This window comes from Helianthus annuus, chromosome 13 (genome assembly GCF_002127325.2).
Source record: "Helianthus annuus cultivar XRQ/B chromosome 13, HanXRQr2.0-SUNRISE, whole genome shotgun sequence".
NCBI classification, from domain to species: Eukaryota; Viridiplantae; Streptophyta; class Magnoliopsida; order Asterales; family Asteraceae; genus Helianthus; species Helianthus annuus.
Window position 1 is genome coordinate 109,393,419 of NC_035445.2, and position 23,353 is coordinate 109,416,771.

At 39.3% G+C, this 23,353-nt stretch overlaps 1 protein-coding gene and 1 long non-coding RNA gene across 8 annotated transcripts; one reads left to right on the top strand and one right to left on the bottom strand.

Annotated features, from left to right (window-relative positions):
- Positions 1-843: 843 nt before the first annotated feature.
- On the top strand, positions 844-4,861 carry LOC110899009. 7 transcript variants are annotated; one of them, XR_004876815.1, is made up of 4 exons: positions 844-2,750; positions 2,900-2,985; positions 3,429-3,551; positions 4,240-4,861. It is a non-coding gene; the product is annotated as an uncharacterized LOC110899009 (long non-coding RNA). The 7 variants fall into 7 exon arrangements; XR_004876817.1 differs by lacking the exon at positions 2,900-2,985 and having other exon boundaries at positions 848-1,282; positions 1,699-2,750; XR_002569855.2 differs by lacking the exon at positions 2,900-2,985 and having other exon boundaries at positions 849-1,895; positions 1,991-2,750.
- Positions 4,862-22,467: 17,606 nt separating this feature from the next.
- On the bottom strand, positions 22,468-23,274 carry LOC110901514. Its single transcript, XM_022148339.1, has one exon. The coding sequence runs from the start codon at positions 23,272-23,274 to the stop codon at positions 22,468-22,470; it is 807 nt and encodes a 268-aa protein (XP_022004031.1).
- Positions 23,275-23,353: the final 79 nt, after the last annotated feature.

Consider the following 23,353-nt stretch of genomic DNA (forward strand, 5'->3'; position numbering starts at 1 on the left):
ATGTATGTATGTATGTATGTATGTATGTATGTATGTATGTATGTATGTATGTATGTATGTATGTATGTATGTATGTATGTATGTATGTATGTATGTATGTATGTATGTATGTATGTGTGTGTGTGTGTGGTTTTAGCAGCGGAGGGGGGATGGGCGGCCCGCCGGAGGTGGGTTTAGATGGTGGTAGTGTGAGATGGTGAAGATGGATAAAGTGGAGAAGGTGTGAAGCCGAAGCAGGTGATGTTCTTTCAGAATCTGAAGAAACAGAGAGAGTGAAGGATATTTGATAGATGAACCCGTTAACTATCATTGTTGGCGATTTGAAGGTGAAAGTTTTGAAAGTACTCGTATTGTTTTGGAAATTTTTAAACTAATAGACTGTAATAGTTATTTTGTACAAACACAAGGACGAAAAGCGTAACTAACTCTATGTTTATTTATACTTTAGTTTTAATAACATGGGCATTTTGGTCATTTCAGATAAACTAACAGAATAATTGTAGGGTTACTGAGGGTGGACTGTAATTGTTACAAAAGTGAAAGTCCTTGTACTGTTTTAGCAATTTTTATACTAATGAACTGTAATTGAATTTTCAATAAACCGCAGGGACGAAAAACGTAATTACCTCTTATATAAATATAAATATTATTTTGGTTCACAACATATCGCCATTCTATATATTGGTGAAAACGAACCGAAACACTCATCTTGAGACAACTTGTTATATGCTTTAATCAAGTCAAGCTCAAACAAAATCGAGCTCGAACCTGTTTTAGAGCTCATTTCCACTCGGCCAAAAAGACGTTTTGAATTTTTCCTATCTATCTATATATCTATATAACTATATAAAACATCTTCCATGTACAAAATGGTAATTTCTAGCACAATTTTTAAGATGGCATATGAAGAGTCAGTTAAAATCTATAATTTTTTTGTCATTTTCTTCCATTTATGCCCCTCTCCCCTCACACGGCCTCTCTCTTCTCCCCCAAAAACCTATCACATGCCTTCAGTTTCCAATTGCAAATGAAGCGTCTTGGCTTCCGGTGGTTTTCATCGCCCCCTCTGCTCTCTATAATACCTATTCAGATCGGAGAAAAAGAGAGAGTTGGAGAGAGAGATGGAGCTACAAACGGAGAAAGAGAGAATATGATGGATCCGGTCGGTGATTCCGATGACCGGTCTACGGCGGTATAGCCACCACCACGAAAACGTTAGCGACAAATAGAGTAGTCTTTCGTCACCACGCTTGTTTTCAAACCCTAATGATATTGGCCAAAGGTACGATTTTCTTCATCTATTTTTTAATCTTCTGAAAAGGTTTATTTTTCACTGTTAAGGTTTGTTGAATTGATGATCTGAATCTGCAATGCGTTTACTTAACAATGGGCCGACAAGAGATCAATTCGTCTCCAATTTCTACAGGAAAGTGATCCAAGATATCTTAAAACTCATAAAATTAGGGTTTGAAATTTGTGAAATTGAAATTAGGCTGAGGTTGGGTACAACGGCTGAGGTGGCGTCTTTGTCGACCACCAGTATGCCGGTAAAGCCAATTGGATTAGGAGATCAAGACGAATGATTATCGAAAACAACCAAAATTGGTTAATGGAATGGGAGGCTGTAGCGAAAGCATATCACAGCTTTTAGTGTATATGTGTTAGCAGAAACTTACCCCTAACTTGCCTTATGTGAAGTCTTTGTTTTAGGTTGGTTTAAGTGGTTGAAGAATGCAACTTCGTCCAAGCAGGATTTGTGCAGGGATAAGCGGATTAGAGAGGTGTATGTGCCGCAATTTGGTCAGTTGCCTGTTGATATGATGACTGGTGGTGATCAATGTGGTGCCAGAGTGGTTCAGGCCGATCTCCATATCGGTGAAGCCACTGAGAATGAGGTTAGTTGTTTCATATTTTTATCTTTTTGTTTATAGTAGTTTGTTTATGATAGTTAGATGTAACAAAATGGGCTACAATACATTGTGTTTGGAAGTGTTTCAGATGATTAACCATTGGTGAAAATTTGTTTAAGCAATTGAGAACACTGGTTGTATTGGGTCTGCTTATGCTAGAATGATGGTAAATTCTTGTTGTTCATTAAGTGTGTTTGGAAGACATGACCTTGTAATCGAGGAGTTTACGAAAAAGGCGTTTTGGTCGGTACGTTTTTCTGTAGTTGTCTTTGGAGTCCCGGTGAAGATTTAAACATTTTGTGCTTGAAAAACGTAAACCCGGGTTTGCATTCGATGCCAAATCTTGATCAGGTTCATGCTCTCATTGAACATTACGGGCCCACGTTTTATTTCCATCTGGATGAGATTTACTTACCGTCTTCTGTACCATGGTTCTTTGAAAATGGAGCTTTGTTGTACAAAAGAGGCGAGCCAGAAGGTCACCGGGTTGACCCGTCGGGGTCAAACTTTCCGCAAGGTGGGAGAAACGACGGTGAATATTGGATGGATTTGCCGAAAGACTCTATGAAGAAAAAAATTAAAAAAGGGTAATTTAGAGCGGGCAAAAGTGTACGTTCATGTAAAGCCCGCTTTAGGTGGAACGTTCACCGGTATTCAGATGTGGGTTTTCTGCCCGTTTAACGGGGCGGGCTGTTTGAAGATCGGGCTCATGAATTGCCAGCTTAGTACAGTCGGGAAACATGTGGGCGATTGGGAACACGTTGCGCTTTATTTAATACCCAATGTAGTTTTCCAACTTCCAAAGCAAGTAGTTCAAATATTATGCTGCTATACTGACTGGTTAGTTGCTGAATGATAAAAAAAAATGTTTGGTTTAGATTCCTGTGTATGGTTGATGATGAATTGAGGATATGATGTCCGGTGGTTTTCATTTGAACTTGTTTTTTTTTTTTTTTTTTTTTTTTTTTTTTTTTTTTTTTTGCGCCTAGACGACATGCTAGCCCCTTGCATCTTGCAGCTTTGACTTCGTAGGGTTGGAACAACTAGAACATGTTGTTTGAGTTGAACGGGTCAGGTAGGGATGTTGTTTGAGCTATGCTCCTTTTGGGCTCTATATCTATTAAACATTTTGTTAATTTATCTATATATATATATATATATATATATTTACAATTTTTTATATAATTATAATATTTTTATATAAACAAGATAATATAATTCAATTATCTTTATCATAATGTTATATATAATAGCTATCATTATGTAAATATATATTTAATATGTAAAATAAGATTTATATAAATAATAGGCTCGTCTAAGATCGCGAGCCTTATGGAACCCGATAAGTGAAACCTGTGTTTGGGATCATTTATTAAACGAGCTTATTTTTAGGCTCAAGCTTGTTTAAACTCGGCTTCATTCAAGCTTTTAGTGAGCCGCCCTCCAGTAGTCAACAGGTAGTTTGGATCATTTAAACCCGTACTATTGATTCTCACATAGTTTGGTCTGGATTTGCAGGGAACAAAGTGGAAAAGCTTTGTGATCTTGCAAACATCACAGTGAATAAGCATTATGTGTATGGTGACAACAGCGCTTAGGCCCGGGAGGTGTTCGTATTGGTATATTTTTAACTATGACCAGGTGATTTCCGTTAATTTTCTTTTGCAAAGTCTCCAATATGCACCTCATTTAACGGGTCAATTCAGGCTGTATTTTGTGATTTTATTTGATATATGTAAAAAAAAACGTAGCAAAATATAAAATGGGTACAAGTTAAACGGGTCAAAATTAGTCTAACTTGTATTCAAATTCGTATAACGTCCTAAATTGTTCTATTTAAAAGAGATTAGATTCATAGATGTCAATAGTGGTAATAGCGTCCATTATAGCGCGTGCCATAACGTTGCGAGGTTTTGGTGCTATTCACTGGTTAGTGACTAAATAGCTGAAGAATAGAGAATTTTAGGGGCTTTTTTTATTTTTATAAAAATTTAGTTTATATTTGTTTAGATGATAAAGATGGCGTATTTTCACTATTTTAGGGTATTTTTAGCACTTTAATACCTGAAATAGCCTATTTTAACTATTTATACATGAAAATCACTTTTTTACCCCTGCATCGCTAAACATGAAATAGCAGGCGCTATTTCGTCGCTATCACTACGTAGCGTATAGATATTCGCTATTGATAACCATGATTACATTGTTTCTGTAACTAAAAAACTGAATAAAAATGGGAAGAAAAGGTTGGTGGTTTGGCCCGACCCGGTTTGACCAGCACATAAAAACTACACATGTTGACCTGCACGTTTAAACACTATGTCTGCAGGTTTTTATAAGAGACTTTGTGCCGAGTGCTTTGGCCTTTATGATGAACGGGGAGTCCGAAATAGTAAAGAATTTTCTTTTAAAAGCAGTTTTACTCCAATCCCGAGAGAAAAAGGTAGACAAATTCAAGTTAGGAGAAGGGGCAATGCCTGCAAGTTTTAAAGTGCTTCACGATCCAGTTAGGAACACAGAAACCAAACCATATTGGCTGATTATCGTGAAAGTGCCATTGGTTTGGTTGAGTGGCTCCTGTTGATTCAGGATTTTGGTGGATTATTTTGCTTCGGGCCTATACAAAGTCAAGCGGTGATACTTCGTTGGCGGAAATGCCTGAAATCCAGAGGTGTATTCGGCTTATTATGACGTTGTGTCTTTCTGAAGGGTTTGACACGTTCCCGATGTTGCTATGTGCTGACGGGTGTTGTATGATTGATCGTAGAATGGTTGGTACCGTTAACAGATCTTGTCATTTCATGTTTGGGCTTGCTTGGTTTTTGTTATTACGTCGAAACACCCGGACTGTGCATGGGTATAAAATTATTTGTACCTAATGGATAAGTAACCGGTTACAACATGTGCCACAATTCTATGAATTCTATGAACTGATGATTCATTTTCCCGCTTTTTTATGTCTTTAAGGTATCCTATTTCTTAATAGAAAAATTAACTAAAAAATATTTCTTAAATTTCCATTAATAACTATTTACTTACTCAACCCGTGTATTACACGGGTACTTTTTGTAATAGACATCATAAAGGTTTTTAACGTTTAGGTTTAAATTATGTTCTCGGCCCATATTGTCAACTCCGCTGCAACGCACGGGTTTCCCACTAGTTTCTTTAAAAGGGGGAAATAATTATTTGCTTCAAACAATGTGAACATATGGAAGAATAGTAAACGAAAACTAGCAATTTGGTTATTTAAATATGAGTTACCATTAGTTTTTAGTAATTTGGTGCAAAATAACAGTTTTAATTATAGTTTATCACGTGTGTAGCATATGTGTTATAAAATATGAGTTAACGAATTATTATACTATATACGGCGGTGACTCAGCATTCAGACTTCTATTTATCAGGTTCTAGAGAAGGAGAATCATAAATCTTTGACTTTCTCGAAGGTTATTGACTTAAGGGTATGAGTAAGCAAAGACGTTGACGTGAATCATAATCTCTCCGTAATTATCGTACTTAGTTTCACTATACATCTTTGAATTTTTAAATAGTACTTATGTTAGGCTACTCGGTGGGGTGAGTAGTCTAGGATTGGCGAAGCTGGCGACACCTCAGCACACCGCCCCTTAGGTAATTGCGAAGTTTGAGATTTCCGACAGAGGGGTCAAAAACGTATATACCAAAAAGTTTCTATAGAACCAGGGATTCGAAAAAGTATATACCAAAAAATTTCTATACGAAAGCTACATACATAACACTACTGAGCGAAAAGTTGGGGGTCGAGCGCCCCTCCCGGCCCCATCTAACCTTCGCCCTTGCCCCTAGGGCCGTCCCCATCCTCAACGTCCTCCCCACGATGTTTGCGCCGGTCCTCTCTCTTCTTTATACACACACACACACACACATATATATAGGGAAATGTTTATTTGAGAATAAATTTAATGTGAGAAGAAATGACATAATATTAAAACATTAAATATTTTATAACATTCCCTATTAATTATGTTATCTCTCATTAATAAAGCAAAAAACATTTTACTACTATACATTTCAAAATTTATCCTACATATAGCTTACACTTACCAAAATTTACCTTACACATATCTAAATTTATCATACACATTTAAGAATTTATTCTACACATACTAAAATTTATCCTACACATGTCGAAAATTGTCCTTCATCCTAAATTATTTTATCTTGAAAAAGTATATTTAAAAGTGAGTTACAATTTTAATTAGTTAGCTAATTAATTACAATTAGAAATTTACCTATATGCCCTTATTAATAACATTAAATACACATATTAAATGAAGTAAAATAGAGTATTTATATTGGTTTAAAACTTAATCTTTTTATTCTTACAAAATTTTTCTTTTCATTTGAACCCTCCACTGTGTGTGTATATATATATATATATATATATATTTATATATATATATATATTTATATATATATATATATATATATATATATATATATATATATATATATATATATATATATATAGGGAGCCGCTAAAATGAAAACCACATCTAGTTGTAAGAACCGCGAGAACCACTCTTAGCCAATCAGAAGAAGGGGTGTTTAGTCATTTACCCCAAATGTCAACCTCTCTCTTCATTTAATTCCCTGAATTTTTAATTACCTCTCTCCTCTCTCCTCTCTCTTTAAATGTCATCTCTTTCCCTGTGTTTCTTTTTTGATAAATCCTCTCATCTTGATCTTAAAGGTGAAACACCTTATCTCCTTCATCTCCATTTTTTTCTGTCACAAAACCACCGCCCAAAAAGCTCCGATTTGGGGTAACTGTCGCACACCCACACCACCACTTTCGTTCACTCGTTTTTGCCGTCAGAGATGATGATGATGACGACGTTCTGCTGTTGAAGATGAGTATGATGATAATCTGCTTTTATTAGTGACGATGATGATGAGAATCGACGGCGACGGCTCAGGGGATGTATTCTCCGGCCGTTTTTCTGAGGATGATGATGTTTATGTGCTTATGGCAGTAGACGACGGGGAAGGGGGTGTAGTTGCTCCGTCGAACCTCCGGCGAGCTCCGGCTACCCGTTTCACTTCCGGCAAACTCCGGTGGTTTGGGGTTTTTGATAGCTGCCGGAGTGCAGGAAACACCCAGGTGGTTTGGGGGTTTTTGCCGTTCATGGAGGTGATGGAGGTAAATGGAGGTGATGGTGGTTGGTCGGCATCACTGAGAATATGGAAAGTGGTGGTGTGTCGATGGGGGGGGGGGGGTGATTGTGCTTATTTGTGTCTCTGTCTCTTCGATAAATAGTGGGTGTTGATCCACCTCAGCCACCGATTTTGTGCCATTTGATGGCTGCCGGAGTGCGGCAAACACCCAGGTGGTTTGGGGGTTTTTGCCGGAACAACCACCGCCGGCATCGACTGTCACACCCCCAAAACCCAAGTGCGGAATGCCACCATCTGGGGCGTGACTGACCAGGATCCAGCCACCAATTATACTGAGCAATTTAATTAATAGCATGAGTAGTATTCACCAACCACAGGGTTAGCAAATAACATAACCAAAGTTCAAAAGTTTTAGATTCAAATAGTAGTTTAGGTAAGTAGCAGAAGCATAGGCAAAATAGTTTAAAACAAAGTTCATAGTTCAAGTTTGTTTAGAACCCAACACACGGGTTAGACGACCACTACACATCCACAAGCTGCAAGCTCCTGAGTCACTGGGTACCTGCAAAGCATGCAGTAGGGTATCAACATAATATTGGCGAGTTCACGAGGTGTCAAGTTTTAGTTTTCGAAAACGTAAGTTGTTTAGATAAAGCATTTATAATCACGTTATGGGGAGCTACCCCATCTGTAAGCTCACTAAACTGTCGATACCGAAACTGTTGACGTAAAGTTTTTGTGCCCCGAGTCAATGTCTATCATCATTGACCAAGATGCAAGGTCTACTAGTTCACGCCCGATCCCCCCGGTCATGGTGTGAGGTTGTCAAACCTAATAGCGCTATCAACTAATAACCCCTTCGCCCCCGGCGATTAATCGGTACTGTAAGCAGGGACTTAATATGCTAGAGTTTCGTTTAGCTTGGCTAGTTGTGATTTATAAATAATATCCAAACGTATCTCCCCCGGAGATAGTAATTTAAAAGTACCCATTCGTATTTCCCCCGGAAATAATAGTTCAAAAGTATTTTTCCCAAAGTTGGAAGTTTGTCCGTGTCCCTCCCTGGGACGCATGCTTTTAGTGTGTGTGAACTCACCTTGGGTTGCTCGGCAGATTAGGTTACTTGTCAAGCACGCTGGTCACCACGTCCTAGCATGGTTATCAGTATAGGTCAGGTTTGGGTACAGAGATGTCATGTATATTTTACACATAACCTAACACATAGCATGCATAACATACAATCATCATCTAAGTTATTGGGCCTGTTCCAATCCTTAAACATTCAATCAGCACATAGCACAGTAGCACAGATGCAAGCCCAAAACACGTTGTCACATTTGGTGGCCCAATAACTGAGTCAGACAGCTCAATCGAGACTAAGTGGTCTCGACTCGAGAACAGGCGGTCTAGAGTCGCAACCAGGAGGTCTCGAGTAGTGCAGGCTTAAGTCGCAACCCTAGAGGTCTTGAGTCCAATCTCGAGCCGAGATTATGTGATCTCGAGTCGAGACCTTGATGGTCTCGAGTCCCTGAAGTCTGTTTTGAGTTGCTTGGTCTAGGTCTCGAGTCGCAATCGCTGCGGTCTCGAGTTGTAGCTCCATGGTCTCGAGTCGAGACCAAGGGTTTCGACTTCACCACCTGTTGTTTCCTGCATGTCTGCACAAGTCGTACTATCCAATAGAATTTCCATGTCATGCTCCCATGTACTATCCAATGAAAATGCACAAACATGTTTCTTTGTCTAACAATTAACCAAAATGGATTAAACAACAAGTTTTTCAAATATTCAAGGCACCTTCAACTCATATACATGTTGTTCATCATATATTCAAATTATTCAACACTCATTCATATCATATTCCTATAGTTCATCACTAGGGTTTTATCATTCATCTTTACATCCAAAGCATATGTATAGATCCTCAACATTATAACATATAATCCGAGATTTGTGGACAAGAATCATGTGGCATACATCTTAAATATCAAGATAACCTTGTGACCATCATTAAACACAATATTTGTCCTACTTTATCTAACATGAATCAAATGACCATAAGCATCCTAAACTACAATCATTCATCATTCAAATATCTTAGCACTTCATTATTACACAAGAGTTCACATATTTCACTCATCATTGCAATCATTCAAGGCAAGTAGCACCATTATACACATAAACACCTAGTGAATATCTAAAACACTAACCGGTTGATATGTGACACCGAGGTGTATAAGGAGATGATGAAGTGAAGTCTCCAAGTGATGATAATGAGCTCGGCCGAGGTTCCTTGTTGTTGCCGATTGATCCGAGAGAATGGGGGGGGGGAGAAGGATGTTGAGACTTAGGGTTTTAGTGAGAGAAAGTGTAGAGGAGAGTGTGGGAGTGAGTGTAAGGGAAGTGTGGATGATGGCATGGGTTTCTATACAAGATGGTGCACCCTACATGGGTTCCGAGTGGCTTTAGGGGTGCATGGCCCAACCGGCCCAACTGTTTACTGTTTACTCGAGACCAAGTGGTCTCGAGTCGGGCCCTTGTGTGTTGGGCTAGGTTACCTATGTGGGTTGGCGGCCCACATCTCGACTTGGAACCGCGGTTTCGGTTCATTACATATATACTTATATACGACTATACTTTATATGTACACATTATTAACACACAGCACATCAAGATAAATCACAAACATTCATTTAATATAATATGTACACGTATGATGCTAATACAAGATAGTTGTTCGGGAAAACCTAGAGTGTCACATTATCCCCAAGTTTTAAGAACTTTCGTCCCGAAAGTTAAGGCAACCACTGTCAAGCTAGTATGAGTGAGAGTGTTTCAACGGGGTGTCACATCATCCCCCCGTTAGTTTGGAATTTCGTCCCGAAATTCGGTTGTAGCTTCAGTGCTGGGGGTTTCATTTGGGAACAACTGGGGATACTTGCACTTCATCTGGTCTTCCCGCTCCCAGGTAAACTCTGGGCCACGTCGCGAGTTCAAACGAACTCGCACGAGAGGTATCTGGCTACGTTTGAGGGTTTTGATCTCTCGATCCGTGATCTCAATCGGTTCCTCAGTAAAGTGTAGTTGTTCGTCAATAGTGAGTTCCTTGAAGGGAATTATGAGTGTTTCATCTAACAGACACTTCTTCAGATTAGACACGTGGAAGACGTTGTGCACCGCACTCAGCTCTTCTGGCAGGTTCAACCTATAAGCAACCTTACCGATCCTCTCGGTAATTTCGAATGGTCCAACATATCGTGGATTCAGCTTGCCCCGTTTACCGAAACGAACCACACCCTTCCAGGGTGAGACTTTGAGTAGAACCCGATCACCGACCTGGAATTCTAGCGGTTTCCTATGCTTGTCAGCATAACTTTTCTAACGATCACGAGCTGCCGCCATGCGTTGTCTGATCTGGGCAATATTCTCCGTTGTGTCTACCACCAGTTCCGGGCCTGTGATCTGGCTGTCACCAACTTCCGCCCAGCAAAGAGGTGATCGGTATTTACGCCCGTACAATGCCTCAAAGGGTGCTGCCTGAATGCTGGTGTGGTAACTGTTATTATACGAGAATTCCACTAGTGGTAGATGCTTCTCCCAATTCTTGCCAAAATCGATCACACATGCCCTAAGCATGTCTTCCAGGGTTTGGATGGTGCGTTCAGACTGCCCATCCGTTTGTGGATGATAAGCGGTGCTCATGTCCAAACGTGAGCCAAAGGATTTGTGCATAGCTTGCCACAACTCAGAAGTAAAACGTGCGTCTCAATCGGAAATAATGGAGGTTGGCACCCCGTGCCTCGAAACCACTTCCTTTAAGTAAACGTCTGCCAAGGTAGAAAACTTGTCTGTTTCTTTAATAGCTAAAAAGTGTGCAGATTTAGTTAATCGGTCTACTATCACCCAGATAGTATCGTTTCCGCGCTGAGATCTAGGTAAGCCAGTAACGAAATCCATGGAGATTTGCTCCCATTTCCATTTCGGGATCTCTGGCTGTTGGAGTAGGCCCGCTGGTTTCTGGTACTCAGTCTTGACTCTCGCGCAAGTCAAACATTTGCTGACATATGTTGCTACGTGGGCTTTCATGCCAGGCCACCAATACGTAGTCCTTAAGTCGTGGTATATCTTATCCGAACCAGGATGTACTGAGTAACGGGACTTATGGGCTTTGTCCATCACAAGTTCACGTAGATCTCCATAGAGTGGAACCCAATTGCACCCTGTCACATAGTAAGCGCCATCTTCTTTTTGGTTCTAATCGCTGCCTCAATCCTCGCAGGGACTCAGCCCTGATGTTCTCTGGTTTCAGTGCTTCAACCTGAGCATTTCGAATCTGAGTAGGGAGGTTAGACTGGATAGTAAGTTGTAGCGCTTGCACACGCTTGGGTGTAGTGTCTTTTCTGCTGAGGACGTCTGCCATGACATTGGCCTTGCCCGGGTGGTACTTAATTGCGCATTCGTAATCATTCAAGAGTTCGACCCATCGACGTTGTCGCATGTTTAATTCCTTTTGCTTGAAGATATGCTCGAGACTCCTGTGATCGGTGTAAATGGTGCACTTGGTACCGTACAGGTAATGTCTCCCTATCTTAAGAGCAAAAACCACTGCTCCCAGTTCCAAGTCGTGCGTAGTGTAGTTCCTTTCGTGAGTCTTAAGTTGTCGAGAAGCGTAAGCAATAACTTTCTCGCATTGCATTAACACGCAACCGAGCCCATGAATAGACGCATCGCAGTAAACCACAAAGTCGTCGGTACCTTCGGGTAACGAGAGAATAGGAGCACTACAGAGGTTATCCTTCAGCTTCTGGAATGCGGACTCCTGAGCTTCATTCCATTTGTAAGCAATGCCCTTCTGGGTGAGAGTTGTGAGGGGCTGGGCAATCTTCGAAAATCCCTTGATAAATCTACGATAGTATCCTGCCAATCCCAAGAACTGGCAAACTTCGGTCAGAGTTTTAGGTGTAGGCCAGTTCTTTACAGAGTCGATCTTAGCTGGGTCGACGTGAATTCTGTCCTTATTGACCACGTGCCCAAGGAAATGGACCTCTCGAAGCCAGAAGTCACACTTCGAGAACTTGGCGTATAGTTGTTCATTGCGAAGGAGTTCGAGAATAAGACGCAGGTGCTGTTCATGCTCCCTTTGACTTTTCGAGTAGATCAGGATGTCGTCAATAAACAAAATTACGAATTTGTCGAGGTAAGGCTTGCACACTCAGTTCATGAGATCCATGAATACTGCAGGCGCGTTAGTCATTCCAAAGGGCATGACAAGGAACTCGTAATGTCCATAACGAGTTCTGAACGCAGTCTTGGAGATGTCTTCATTACGGACTCTTAGCTGATGATAGCCTGATCGTAGGTTAATCTTAGAGTAGTAGCTCGATCCCTGCAACTGATCGAATAGATCGTCGATACGTGGGAGAGGGTAGCGATTTTTGATGGTAACCTTGTTCAGCTCGTGATAGTCGATGCACATTCGGAATGTGCCATCCTTCTTCTTGACAAAGAGCACTGGTGCTCCCTAGGGTGACGAACTAGGACGGATAAATCCTTTATCCAATAGTTCCTGTAGTTGCGTAGAGAGTTTCGTCAGTTCTGCGGGGGCTAGTCGATAAGGCACACGAGCTATAGGTGCTGCTTCGGGAGCTAGCTCGATTTGGAATTCGACCTGACGGTGGGGAGGGAGTCCATGCAATCCTTCAGGAAATACCTCGGGGTAGTCGCGTACCACTGGAAAATCTTCAATCCTCTTTTCCTTTTCCTGTGTGTTGGTGAGAAGTGCTAAGATAGCGGTGTGCCCCTTTCGTAAACACTTCTGGGCTTTTAGGAACGAGATGATGCCTGTGACTTCTCCGCCTTTGTCACCTTGTACGATGAGGGGTTTGCCAGAACGGCGGGGGATGCGAACCATTTTCTCTTGACAGAGGATTTCAGCGCGATGCTTGGATAGCCAATCCATACCGATGACGACGTCGAAGCTTCCAAGAACGATAGGGAAAAGATTGATGCTATAGGTCTGACCAGACAGTACTAGTTTGCAGTCGTTGATAACATGTGAGGCCTCAATGTTTCTACCATTAGCTAACTCGACGATATGCTTAGAACTTAGTAGCGTAGGCGGGTGCTTAAGCTTCTTACTAATACGTAGGGATACATAACTAGCATCGGCTCCAGAATCAAATAATATGGAAACATAATGATCATCGAGTAGGAACTTACCTGCCACGACGTTGGGGTCATTCCTTGCTTCTCCAGCTCCAATCACAAAAGCCCTTCCTCTTGCACCATTCCCAGCATTGTTGTTGTTTTGATCGTTGTTTCCAGCTCCCTGATTGTTGTTGCGGTTCTGGTTCAGTTCAGGGCAATTCTTCTTAATGTGTCCCTCAGCTCCACACTGGAAACAACCCTTGACATTCCCATGATGTTGCTGCTGCCGCTGGTTCTGCCCTGCGGGACGTGGACTCCTGCAGTCCTTGGCCTCATGCCCCATCTTGTTACATCGCTGACACTGACCTTTTCCACAAGGCCCGCTGTGGTGTCGGTTGCACTTGTTGCACTTGGGGTGGTTCCCGCGATAGCCACCCTGTTGTTGAGGGCCCTTGCCGTTTTCAGTTTTCCTCTGCTGAGATGGGACTTGAGTACGGTTAGCATCCTTGCTTTGGTTTCCTTCCCACTTACGCTTGTTATCACTAGAAGTTCCAGTAGTAACACTGACCCTCTTGGGCAGCTTGCCCTGTTCCACAGCCTGATCAGTGAGTTTGTGAGCGAGACGGATGACTGGCTGAATGATATTGAGGTTGGCTGCGGTCACGTGGCTCCGGATTTCTAGGGCCAAACCCTTGATGTACAATTCGATCCTTCGATACATAGGTTGAGACATGTTAGGGCAAAGAGCAGCATAGTCGTTGGACTGTTTGGTGTATGCCTCAATCTCTGATCCAACCATCTTGAGCTCAAAGTACTCGTTTTCGAGCTTGTGGATGTCATCCCTGTGACAATACTCTTCCTTAATCATGTCCTTGAAATCTTCCCACGCGGTAGCATTAGCAGTTTGCAAACCAAACATCTGAATTTGCGCCTTCCACCAGGAAAGCGCGTTTCCTTCAAGCGTACCAGTAGCAAACTTCACCCAATTCGCAGGGGGACACTCACAAACAGCAAAGACAACTTCGACCTTCTCAATCCAGTGTAGGAGACCTATGGCACCCTCAGTGCCATTGAAAGGGAGAGGCTTGCAATCCATGAAGGTTTTGAAAGTACAAACATGTGGTTGCGCAGACGCATGCTGACCTGTTGTGAGAAGCGAAACGAATAGGTTTAGAGGTGAAAAGACGAGGCAGCGGTAGGATCTAAACATCCTAAAATAACGAGTTTACCTCCAGGGTGAGCTGCGAAAGCTGCAGCCATCGTGTTAAGCAGGTTAGTGAATTGAGCCTGAGTCATGTTGATGTTCCCTCTTCCACGTCCACTCATTGTCTTCATAATCAGAAAACATAGTATGAGTGTGATGTCGTGAAGTAGCGAGAATGAGATAGAAGAGGGAGGTGTATCTATCAAACTAGGCACACTGGTACGTATAGCAGAACAAAAGCATAAAGCAAGCAAGCAAGTAAACACTAGTCCGAGCTATGAGGTCTAATGTGTTGAGTCTTGCACTTGGAGTGTAGTGTCGTCACGAGTCACGGGTTATAGTCTGGTTTTTCTCAAAAAGATTCCCCTTTTTAAAACCAAGTTCACTATAACCAATGGTTCTGATACCAATCTGTCACACCCCCAAAACCCACGTGCGGAATGCCACCGTCTGGGGGCGTGACTGACCAGGATCCAGCCACCAATTATACTGAGCAATTTAATTAATACCATGAGTAGTATTCACTAACCACAGGGTTAGCAAATATCATAACCAAAGTTCAAAAGTTTTAGATTCAAATAGTAGTTTAGGTAAGTAGCGGAAGCATAGGCAAAATAGATTAAAACAAAGTTCATAGTTCAAGTTTGTTTAGAACCCAACACACGGGTTAGACGACCACTACACATCCACAAGCTGCAAGCTCCTGAGTCACTGGGTACCTGCAAAGCATGCAGTAGGGTATCAACATAATGATGGCGAGTTCACGAGGTGTCAAGTTTTAGTTTTCGAAAACGTAAGTTGTTTAGATAAAGCATTAATAATCACGTTATGGGGAGCTACCCCATCTGTAAGCTCACTAAACTGTCGATACCGAAACTGTTGACGTAAAGTTGTTGTGCCCCGTGTCAATGTCTATCATCATTGACCAAGATGCAAGGTCTACTAGTTCACGCCCGATCCCCCCCGTCACGGTGTGAGGTTGTCAAACCTAATAGCGCTATCAACTAATAACCCGTTCGCCCCCGGGGATTAATCGGTACTGTAAGCAGGGACTTAATATGATAGAGTTTCGTTTAGCTTGGCTAGTTATGAATTATAAATAATATCCAAACGTATCTCCCCCGGAGATAGTAATTTAAAAGTACCCATTCGTATTTCCCCCGGAAATAATAGTTCAAAAGTATTTTTCCCAAAGTTGGCAGTTTGTCCGTGTCCCTCCCTAGGACGCATGCTTTTAGTGTGTGAACTCACCTTGGGTTGCTCGGCAGATTAGGTTACTTGTCAAGCACGCTGGTCACCACGTCCTAGCATGGTTATCAGTATAGGTCAGGTTTGGGTACAGAGATGTCATGTATATTTTACACATAACCTAACACATAGCATGCATAACATACAATCATCATCTAAGTTATTGGGCCTGTTCCAATCCTTATACATTCAATCAGCACATAGCACAGTAGCACAGATGTAAGCCCAAAACACGTTGTCACATTTGGTGGCCCAATAACTGAGTCAGACAGCCCAATCGAGACTAAGTGGTCTCGACTCGAGAACAGGCGGTCTCGAGTCGCAACCGGGAGGTCTCGAGTAGTGCAGGGGTAAGTCGCAACCCTAGAGGTCTCGAGTCCAATCTCGAGCCGCGACTATGTGATCTCGAGTCGAGACCTTGATGGTCTCGAGTCCCTGAAGTCTGTTTTGAGTTGCTTGGTCTAGGTCTCGAGTCGCAATCGCTGCGGTCTCGAGTTGTAGCTCCATGGTCTCGAGTCGAGACCAAGGGTTTCGACTTCACCACCTGTTGTTTCCTGCATGTTTGCACAAGTCGTACTTTCCAATAGAATTCCCATGTCATGCTCCCATGTACTATCCAATGAAAATGCACAAACATGTTTCTTTGTCTAATAATTAACCAAAATGGATTAAACAACAAGTTTTTCAAATATTCAAGGCACCTTCAACTCATATACATGTTGTTCATCATATATTCAAATTATTCAACACTCATTCATATCATATTCCTATAGTTCATCACTAGGGTTTTATCATTCATCTTTACATCCAAAGCATATATATAGATCCTCAACACTATAACATATAATCCGAGATTTGTGGACAAGAATCATGTGGCATACATCTTAAATATCAAGACAACCTTGTGACCATCATTAAACACAATATTTGTCCTACTTTATCTAACATGAATCAAATGACCATAAGCATCCTAAACTACAATCATTCATCATTCAAATATCTTAGCACTTCAATATTACACAAGAGTTCACATATTTCACTCATCATTTCAATCATTCAAGGCAAGTAGCACCATTATACACATAAACACCTAGTGAATATCTAAAACACTAACCGGTTGATATGTGACACCGAGGTGTATAAGGAGATGATGAAGTGAAGTCTCCAAGTGATGATAATGAGCTCGGCTGAGGTTCCTTGTTGTTGCCGATTGATCCGAGAGAATGGGGGGGGGGAGAAGGATGTTGAGACTTAGGGTTTTAGTGAGAGAAAGTGTAGAGGAGAGTGTGGGAGTGAGTGTAAGGGAAGTGTGGATGATGGCATGGGTTTTTATACAAGATGGTGCACCCTACATGGGTTCCGAGTGGCTTTAGGGTTGCATGGCCCAACCGGCCCAACTGTTTACTGTTTACTCGAGACCAAGTGGTCTCGAGTCGGGCCCTTGAGTGTTGGGCTAGGTTACCTATGTGGGTTGGCGGCCCACATCTCGACTTGGAACCGCGGTTTCGGTTCATTACATATATACTTATATACGACTATACTTTATATGTACACATTATTAACACACGGCACATCAAGATAAATCACAAACATTCATTTAATATAATATGTACACGTATGATGCCAATAGAAGATAGTTGTTCGGGAAAACCTAGAGTGTCACATTATCCCCAAGTTTTAAGAACTTTTGTCCCGAAAGTTAATGCAGCCACTGTCAAGCTAGTATGAGTGAGAGTATTTCAACGGGGTGTCACATCGACGCCAGTTAGTCTTTGGTTTTGTTGGCTTGATTACCTGTCTTCGGTAGTCGGTGCTGGTGCAGGTGGCTGGTGGGGGTCCAAAGGTTCAATTTTGTTTCTGTTGTATTTATTACCTATACAGCTTGTTTGTTTTGCTTATGTCTGTTGGATTTTGTTCTTTGTTTTGTGTACGGTGGTGCCCCGAGGTGCCCGGTGTTGCCAGTTGTGCCAGCTGAAACATTTTTTACCGACAATTGATATTGACGAGCGTTCTTGGCAGTGATGATGCAAAAAAAAAAAAACGCATATTTTGATGACGATGGCGAGGCAAGGATGGTGGAGGGTAGGTTTTTGAACGTGCAACCCCACTTTGCAGCCTCTGATTATCGGACAATCTGAGCCAAACCGTGTTTTTTTTCGAGATACACATTGTTTTGATGTTGTTGGTTTTTTAATTTTTTCCACCCAGTCGATGATGATAACAATCTATCTGAGACACCTATCGAGTGCGATTTATGGGTGCGTTCGTTTTAACGTAAATCGTAAAAAGTTTTACGTAAAACGTAAAAAGTTTTATGTAAAACGTAAAACGTAAAAAGTTTTACGTAAAACGTAAAAACGTAAACTTTTTTAACGTAAAAACGTAAAACGTAAAAACGTAAACATTCTTAACGTAAAAACTGTAAACTTTCTTAACGTAAAAAGTTTTACATAAAACGTAAAAACTTAAAAACGTAAACTATCTTAACGTAAAAAGTTTTACGTAAAAACGTAAAATTTCTTAACGTAAAAAAATGTTAAACCGTAAACTTTTTACGTAAAACGTAAAAAACGTAAAAAAGTTTTACGTAAAACGTAAAAAACCGGCGCGTAAAACGTAAAAAACCGGCGCGTAAAACGTAAAAAACGTTAATGTAAAAAACCGGCGCGTAAAAAGTAAATTACGTTAACGTAAAAACGGCGCGTTGAAAAAACGACGTTAAAAAATGGCGTTAATAAACGGCGCGTAAAAAAAGACGTTAAAAAACTGGCGCGTAAAAATCGGAGTTAAAAAGCGGCGTTAAAAAACGGCGTAAAAACGGCGCGTTGAAAAAACGGCGTTAAAAAATGGCGTTAATAAACGGCGCGTAAAAAACGGCGTTAAAAAACTGGCGCGTAAAAATCGGAGTTAAAAAACGGCGTTAAAAAATTGGCGCGTAAAAAACGGCGTTAAAAAATTGGCTCGTAAAAACGGTGCGTTAAAAAACGGCGTTAAAAAACGGCGCGTAAAAATACGGCGTTAAAAAATTGGCGCGTAAAAAACGGCGTTAAAAAACTGCGCGTAAAAAAACGGCGTGTTAAAATAACGACGCTTGAAAAAACCCGGCGTAAAAACGGCGCGTCAAAAAAACGTAAAACGTAAAAAGTTTAACGTAAAACTTAAATTGTAAAAAGTATAAAAAATCTTTAAAAAAATCTGAATTTTAAAATGTTTTTAATAAAAAAGTTATGTTTAAAAAATAAAAAGTAATATAATATTACAAAAAACTAATAAAAAACAATAAAGATAAAAAGACAAAAATAGAGTTATTTTACTAAATTACCCTTTTTGATTATAATATTAAAGACAATATGACAAAAACCATTTAATATTAATTTTTGTTACTTTTAATCTCATCCATCCATCTTGTTGATCTAAAGGCTAGAAAGTGGTTCCCATGGTTCTTACAACTAGAGGTGGTTTTCATTTTAGCGATCCCCTATATATATATATATATATATATATATATATATAGAGTAAGGTTAACATATAAAAAGCCTTATCATACATCACGTAGGAGACAATGGTAACCGTTGGATCAGGGGTATAATCACGCATGGGACCACATAATCACGTATGGGACCACATAATCACGCATGGGACCACATAATCACGCATGAGACTATAATCACGCACGTTCTATGATAATAACGCACGTTATATTTTTTGTCATGTATGTTAATGTAGGTTAAACCCTGAAGTACATTATACTTTCTATATATATATATATATATATATATATATATATATATATATAGAGGATGAATATCATTAAAGAACATAACTATTCCGAGAACAAAAAGAACAACTCTAAAATACTAAATTTTGGGATTAAAGTACATATTTTTTAAATTTTATCTTTCTTACATTCATATCTGTATTATATATACATAAAAAAACCAAAGATTTTAACCTACACATAGCCTACATACATGTTGGAAATTTAACCTACACATAACACCTACATATAACCTACATATGTGTAGGTTATACAAAAAGTGAAAATTTTTCATATTTTATTTTGAATTCTAGTGTAAGAAACAATAAATCTTATATTTGTAACATTTTCATTTACTTTTTAGGTTTTTAGGATAGAAAAAATGGGTGATTTATTGTGTTCTGCGTGTTCTCGTAATATTTAGTGTTCTGTATAGAACCTTCCCCTATATATATATATATATATATATATATATATATATATATATAGGGTCATGATTTAGAGAGAACGGTGAAAAATGTGGGAACGGTGAGAACGATTTTGGTGGTGACACGTGGCATTGATGCTAAATTACACTAAGGGGTAATATTGTCAAAAAAAAACCCACTCAAATGAACTGAACTGGGTGTTCAAATAAAACGCCATAAAAACATTCAATTCAGAAAAACGCCATGAAAATAGCCAGTTAAAAACGCCATAAATCACCTAGTTCAGAAAAACGCCATGAAAAACTTAGTTGAAAACGCCATAAAACACTCATTTCAGAAAAACTCCATGAAAATACCTAGTTAAAACGCCATAAAAACACCTAGTTCAGAAAAACGCCATGAAAATACATAGTCTAAAACCCCATAAAACACCCAGTTCAGAAAAACTCCATAAAACCTAGTTAATTTTTTTTCGAAAAGTATATTAATAGTATACTCGTTGGAAAGATAAAAAAAACGCTTAGTTTTATGGTGTAATTTTTTTTGAAAAATAATCACGTATAAAAAAGTTATTGTCGTTTAAATATGATGGGGGTAAATGGCATGTGATTAACACGTGCACCTTTGTTTGGACCTTTCTATTTTACCCATCCTGGTAGTTTCAAGGCCCCTATTATTTACAAAAATGTCACCGCATCAATCTCAGCCACAAACCACTAAGATCTTGTGGCTGAGAATCGTTCTCACCGTTCTCACACTTTGAGGCGTTCTCTCCTGATCCTGTTTTATATATATATATATATATATATATATATATATATATATATATATATATATATATATATATAAGACAAAGATCTGTTAGCAACCACCCTTTATTGCGAGAACCGCGAGAACCAATGCGAACACAACCAAAAATGTCTAAAAATAGCTAAAAAACACACAATTTTTTTTATATTTTTTATAAAAAAATCGCTACTTTTAGTAGCAAAAAAAATTAAATTTAAAAAAAAAATTTATTGGCTACTAAAAGTAGCGATTTTAACATAAAAAATATTAAAAAAAATTTAGTTTTTTTTTGAGTTTTTTAGATTTTTTTAGGTTTTTTGGGGGTTTAGTTTTTAGCATTTTAGCTTTTTTTTTTTGGGGGGGGGGGGGTTTAGTTTTTTTTTTTAGGTTTTTTGGGGGGTTTTAGTTTTTAGCATTTAGCTTGGGTGGGGGGTTAGGTTTTTTTTTTTTTTTTTTGGGGGGGGGGGGTGGGAGTTAGGTTTTTTTAGGTTTTTTTTAGCTATTATAGGTTGTGTTCACATTGGTTCTCGCGGTTCTCACAATAAAGGTGGTTCTCGCATGAACCTTACCCTACATATATATATATATATATGTATATATAAACTCATCCTCCACACCCTAGGTCCATCCCCTTTAGGCCTATCCTCACACCAGCTAATGTGTACGCCTACGTGGCGAAACATCCTTTGAAGACTACTCTCCTACACACCCTATAGTCTTAGAACCCCGTATATTACACGTGTTAAATAAATTTAATTTTATATACAAAATAATAAAACAATATATCTTTAAACCTCGTTTATTACACGAGTTGAATAAATTGTTAAGGTAACAATTTAAATTTAAGGATCATATTTAAGAAAGAGATACGGGAAAACCAAAAGTAAAAGCTTACAATGAATGACACGTGTCACACATTGATTTACTTTATTATATAATACTAGCGGTAAGACCCGTGTGCAAACACGGGTGGTTTCTTAGAAAACCATGCATAACACATATTGACAGAGAGTAAAAAAATAATTAGTGCAGACTTACAAAATTGATTTAAATTAATGATCAATATGTTTATTCAACAGCAGTTCCATTATGTTGATAGAAAACCACTGTTGTCTATTAACTGTTAAAAACTTCTGTTGCTTTCCAACAGACTTTCCTAAGAACTGTCATCGATTATCTCCAACAGAGCTTACCAGATGGATAGATAGTAACTATCAGATGTTAGTCAACCCATGTTAAAAAGGTCAGTCAACAGAAATTACAAAGGTTAGTAAACAAATGTCAAGAGAATAATGTTATTAACAAAGAATTTAGTACTCTCATTAAAAATGAGAGCTGCAAACTTGTTACTACAACATCGAATATAAACATTTTTCACAACATGTGTTCTCAGGATAGGCTTAATGCAGAGCAAGTATCAGATGCTTTCAAAAAGTATTGCTTTCCAACAAACATTTCCTAACAACAGTTCCTCCATTATACCCAACAGACGTTGCCAGGTTGACAGATGTTTAGTATCATCATAGATTTTGTAAAACTTCTTTGTAAACCACATTAGTAGTGGTTGTACAGACTCGTTTCTCTTTCTCACAAATCAAAATTTTCAACCCCTTCCTACTTTTTACTCTAGATACAGCAACATAGAGCTGGCCATGACTAAACACTGGACGTGAAAGATATAAACCAACACGCTCCAATGATTGTCCTTGACTTTTATTTATTGTCATAGAAAAACATAGTGAAAGTGGGAATTGTATTCGAGAAATCTTCACTGTATTCTTTTATCAGAAGGTGTCATCTTCAGTCTTGAAATCAAAGCATGATGACCTATATTAGTCCCTGTGAAATTTTTGCTTCAATCACAACTTTTCCAAGCCTCGTGACTTGTAAACGTGTACCATTACACAATCCATTTGCCTGATCAATGTTTCTAAGTAACATCACTGGAGCACCAAGTTTCAGTACTAATTTATGGTTAGGTAAACCAGATAAACGAAGATTGTTTAACACATCAGGAGGAAACAATGCCATATTAAGCTCTGATTCTTCATCCGATTGGCATAAACTATCTGAACTAAAATAAACCTTTTCTTTACCAGGCAGACTCTCTAACAACTCTTTATATATTAAATCCACTACTTCATTAGTTGGAGCAAGAATCGCTCTTTGTTGGAAATACGTTAAATCCCACAAAAACTTATTCATGTCCAGATATATAAATGAAATGAGAGAAGAAATAGAATTGACTTGGTCATGAATAAGTAAATCATCTGGTAGTTCAATATCAATCTCACCATCATTTTCTTCACCAAGCAGACCATCACCAAGCTTTAAAATCCATTCTCCAAATTCCTTTATTTCTTTCAAATCCGCTTCTTGACAACCAACTCTTAATCTCATATTCTTAGTTAGCTTTAGTACTTGACAGTGCCGCCATATATAAGAAGAATTCAAAGAAGCGTTGACTATCATTGTTCTAGTACCTTTAGGGATGACCGGAAGAATTTGTCTAAAATCACCACCAAATAGAATGACCTTTCCCCGAAACGGCTTGGATTGCATGTTCGGTTGACTGGAACGTGATATGTCTCTCATTGTTCTATCAAGAGCCTTGAAACAATGCTTGTGAGTCATAGGTGCTTCATCCCAAATAATTAATGTTGCTCTTTTAATTAAATCACCTAACTCAGTATTAGGCTCTATCGAACATATT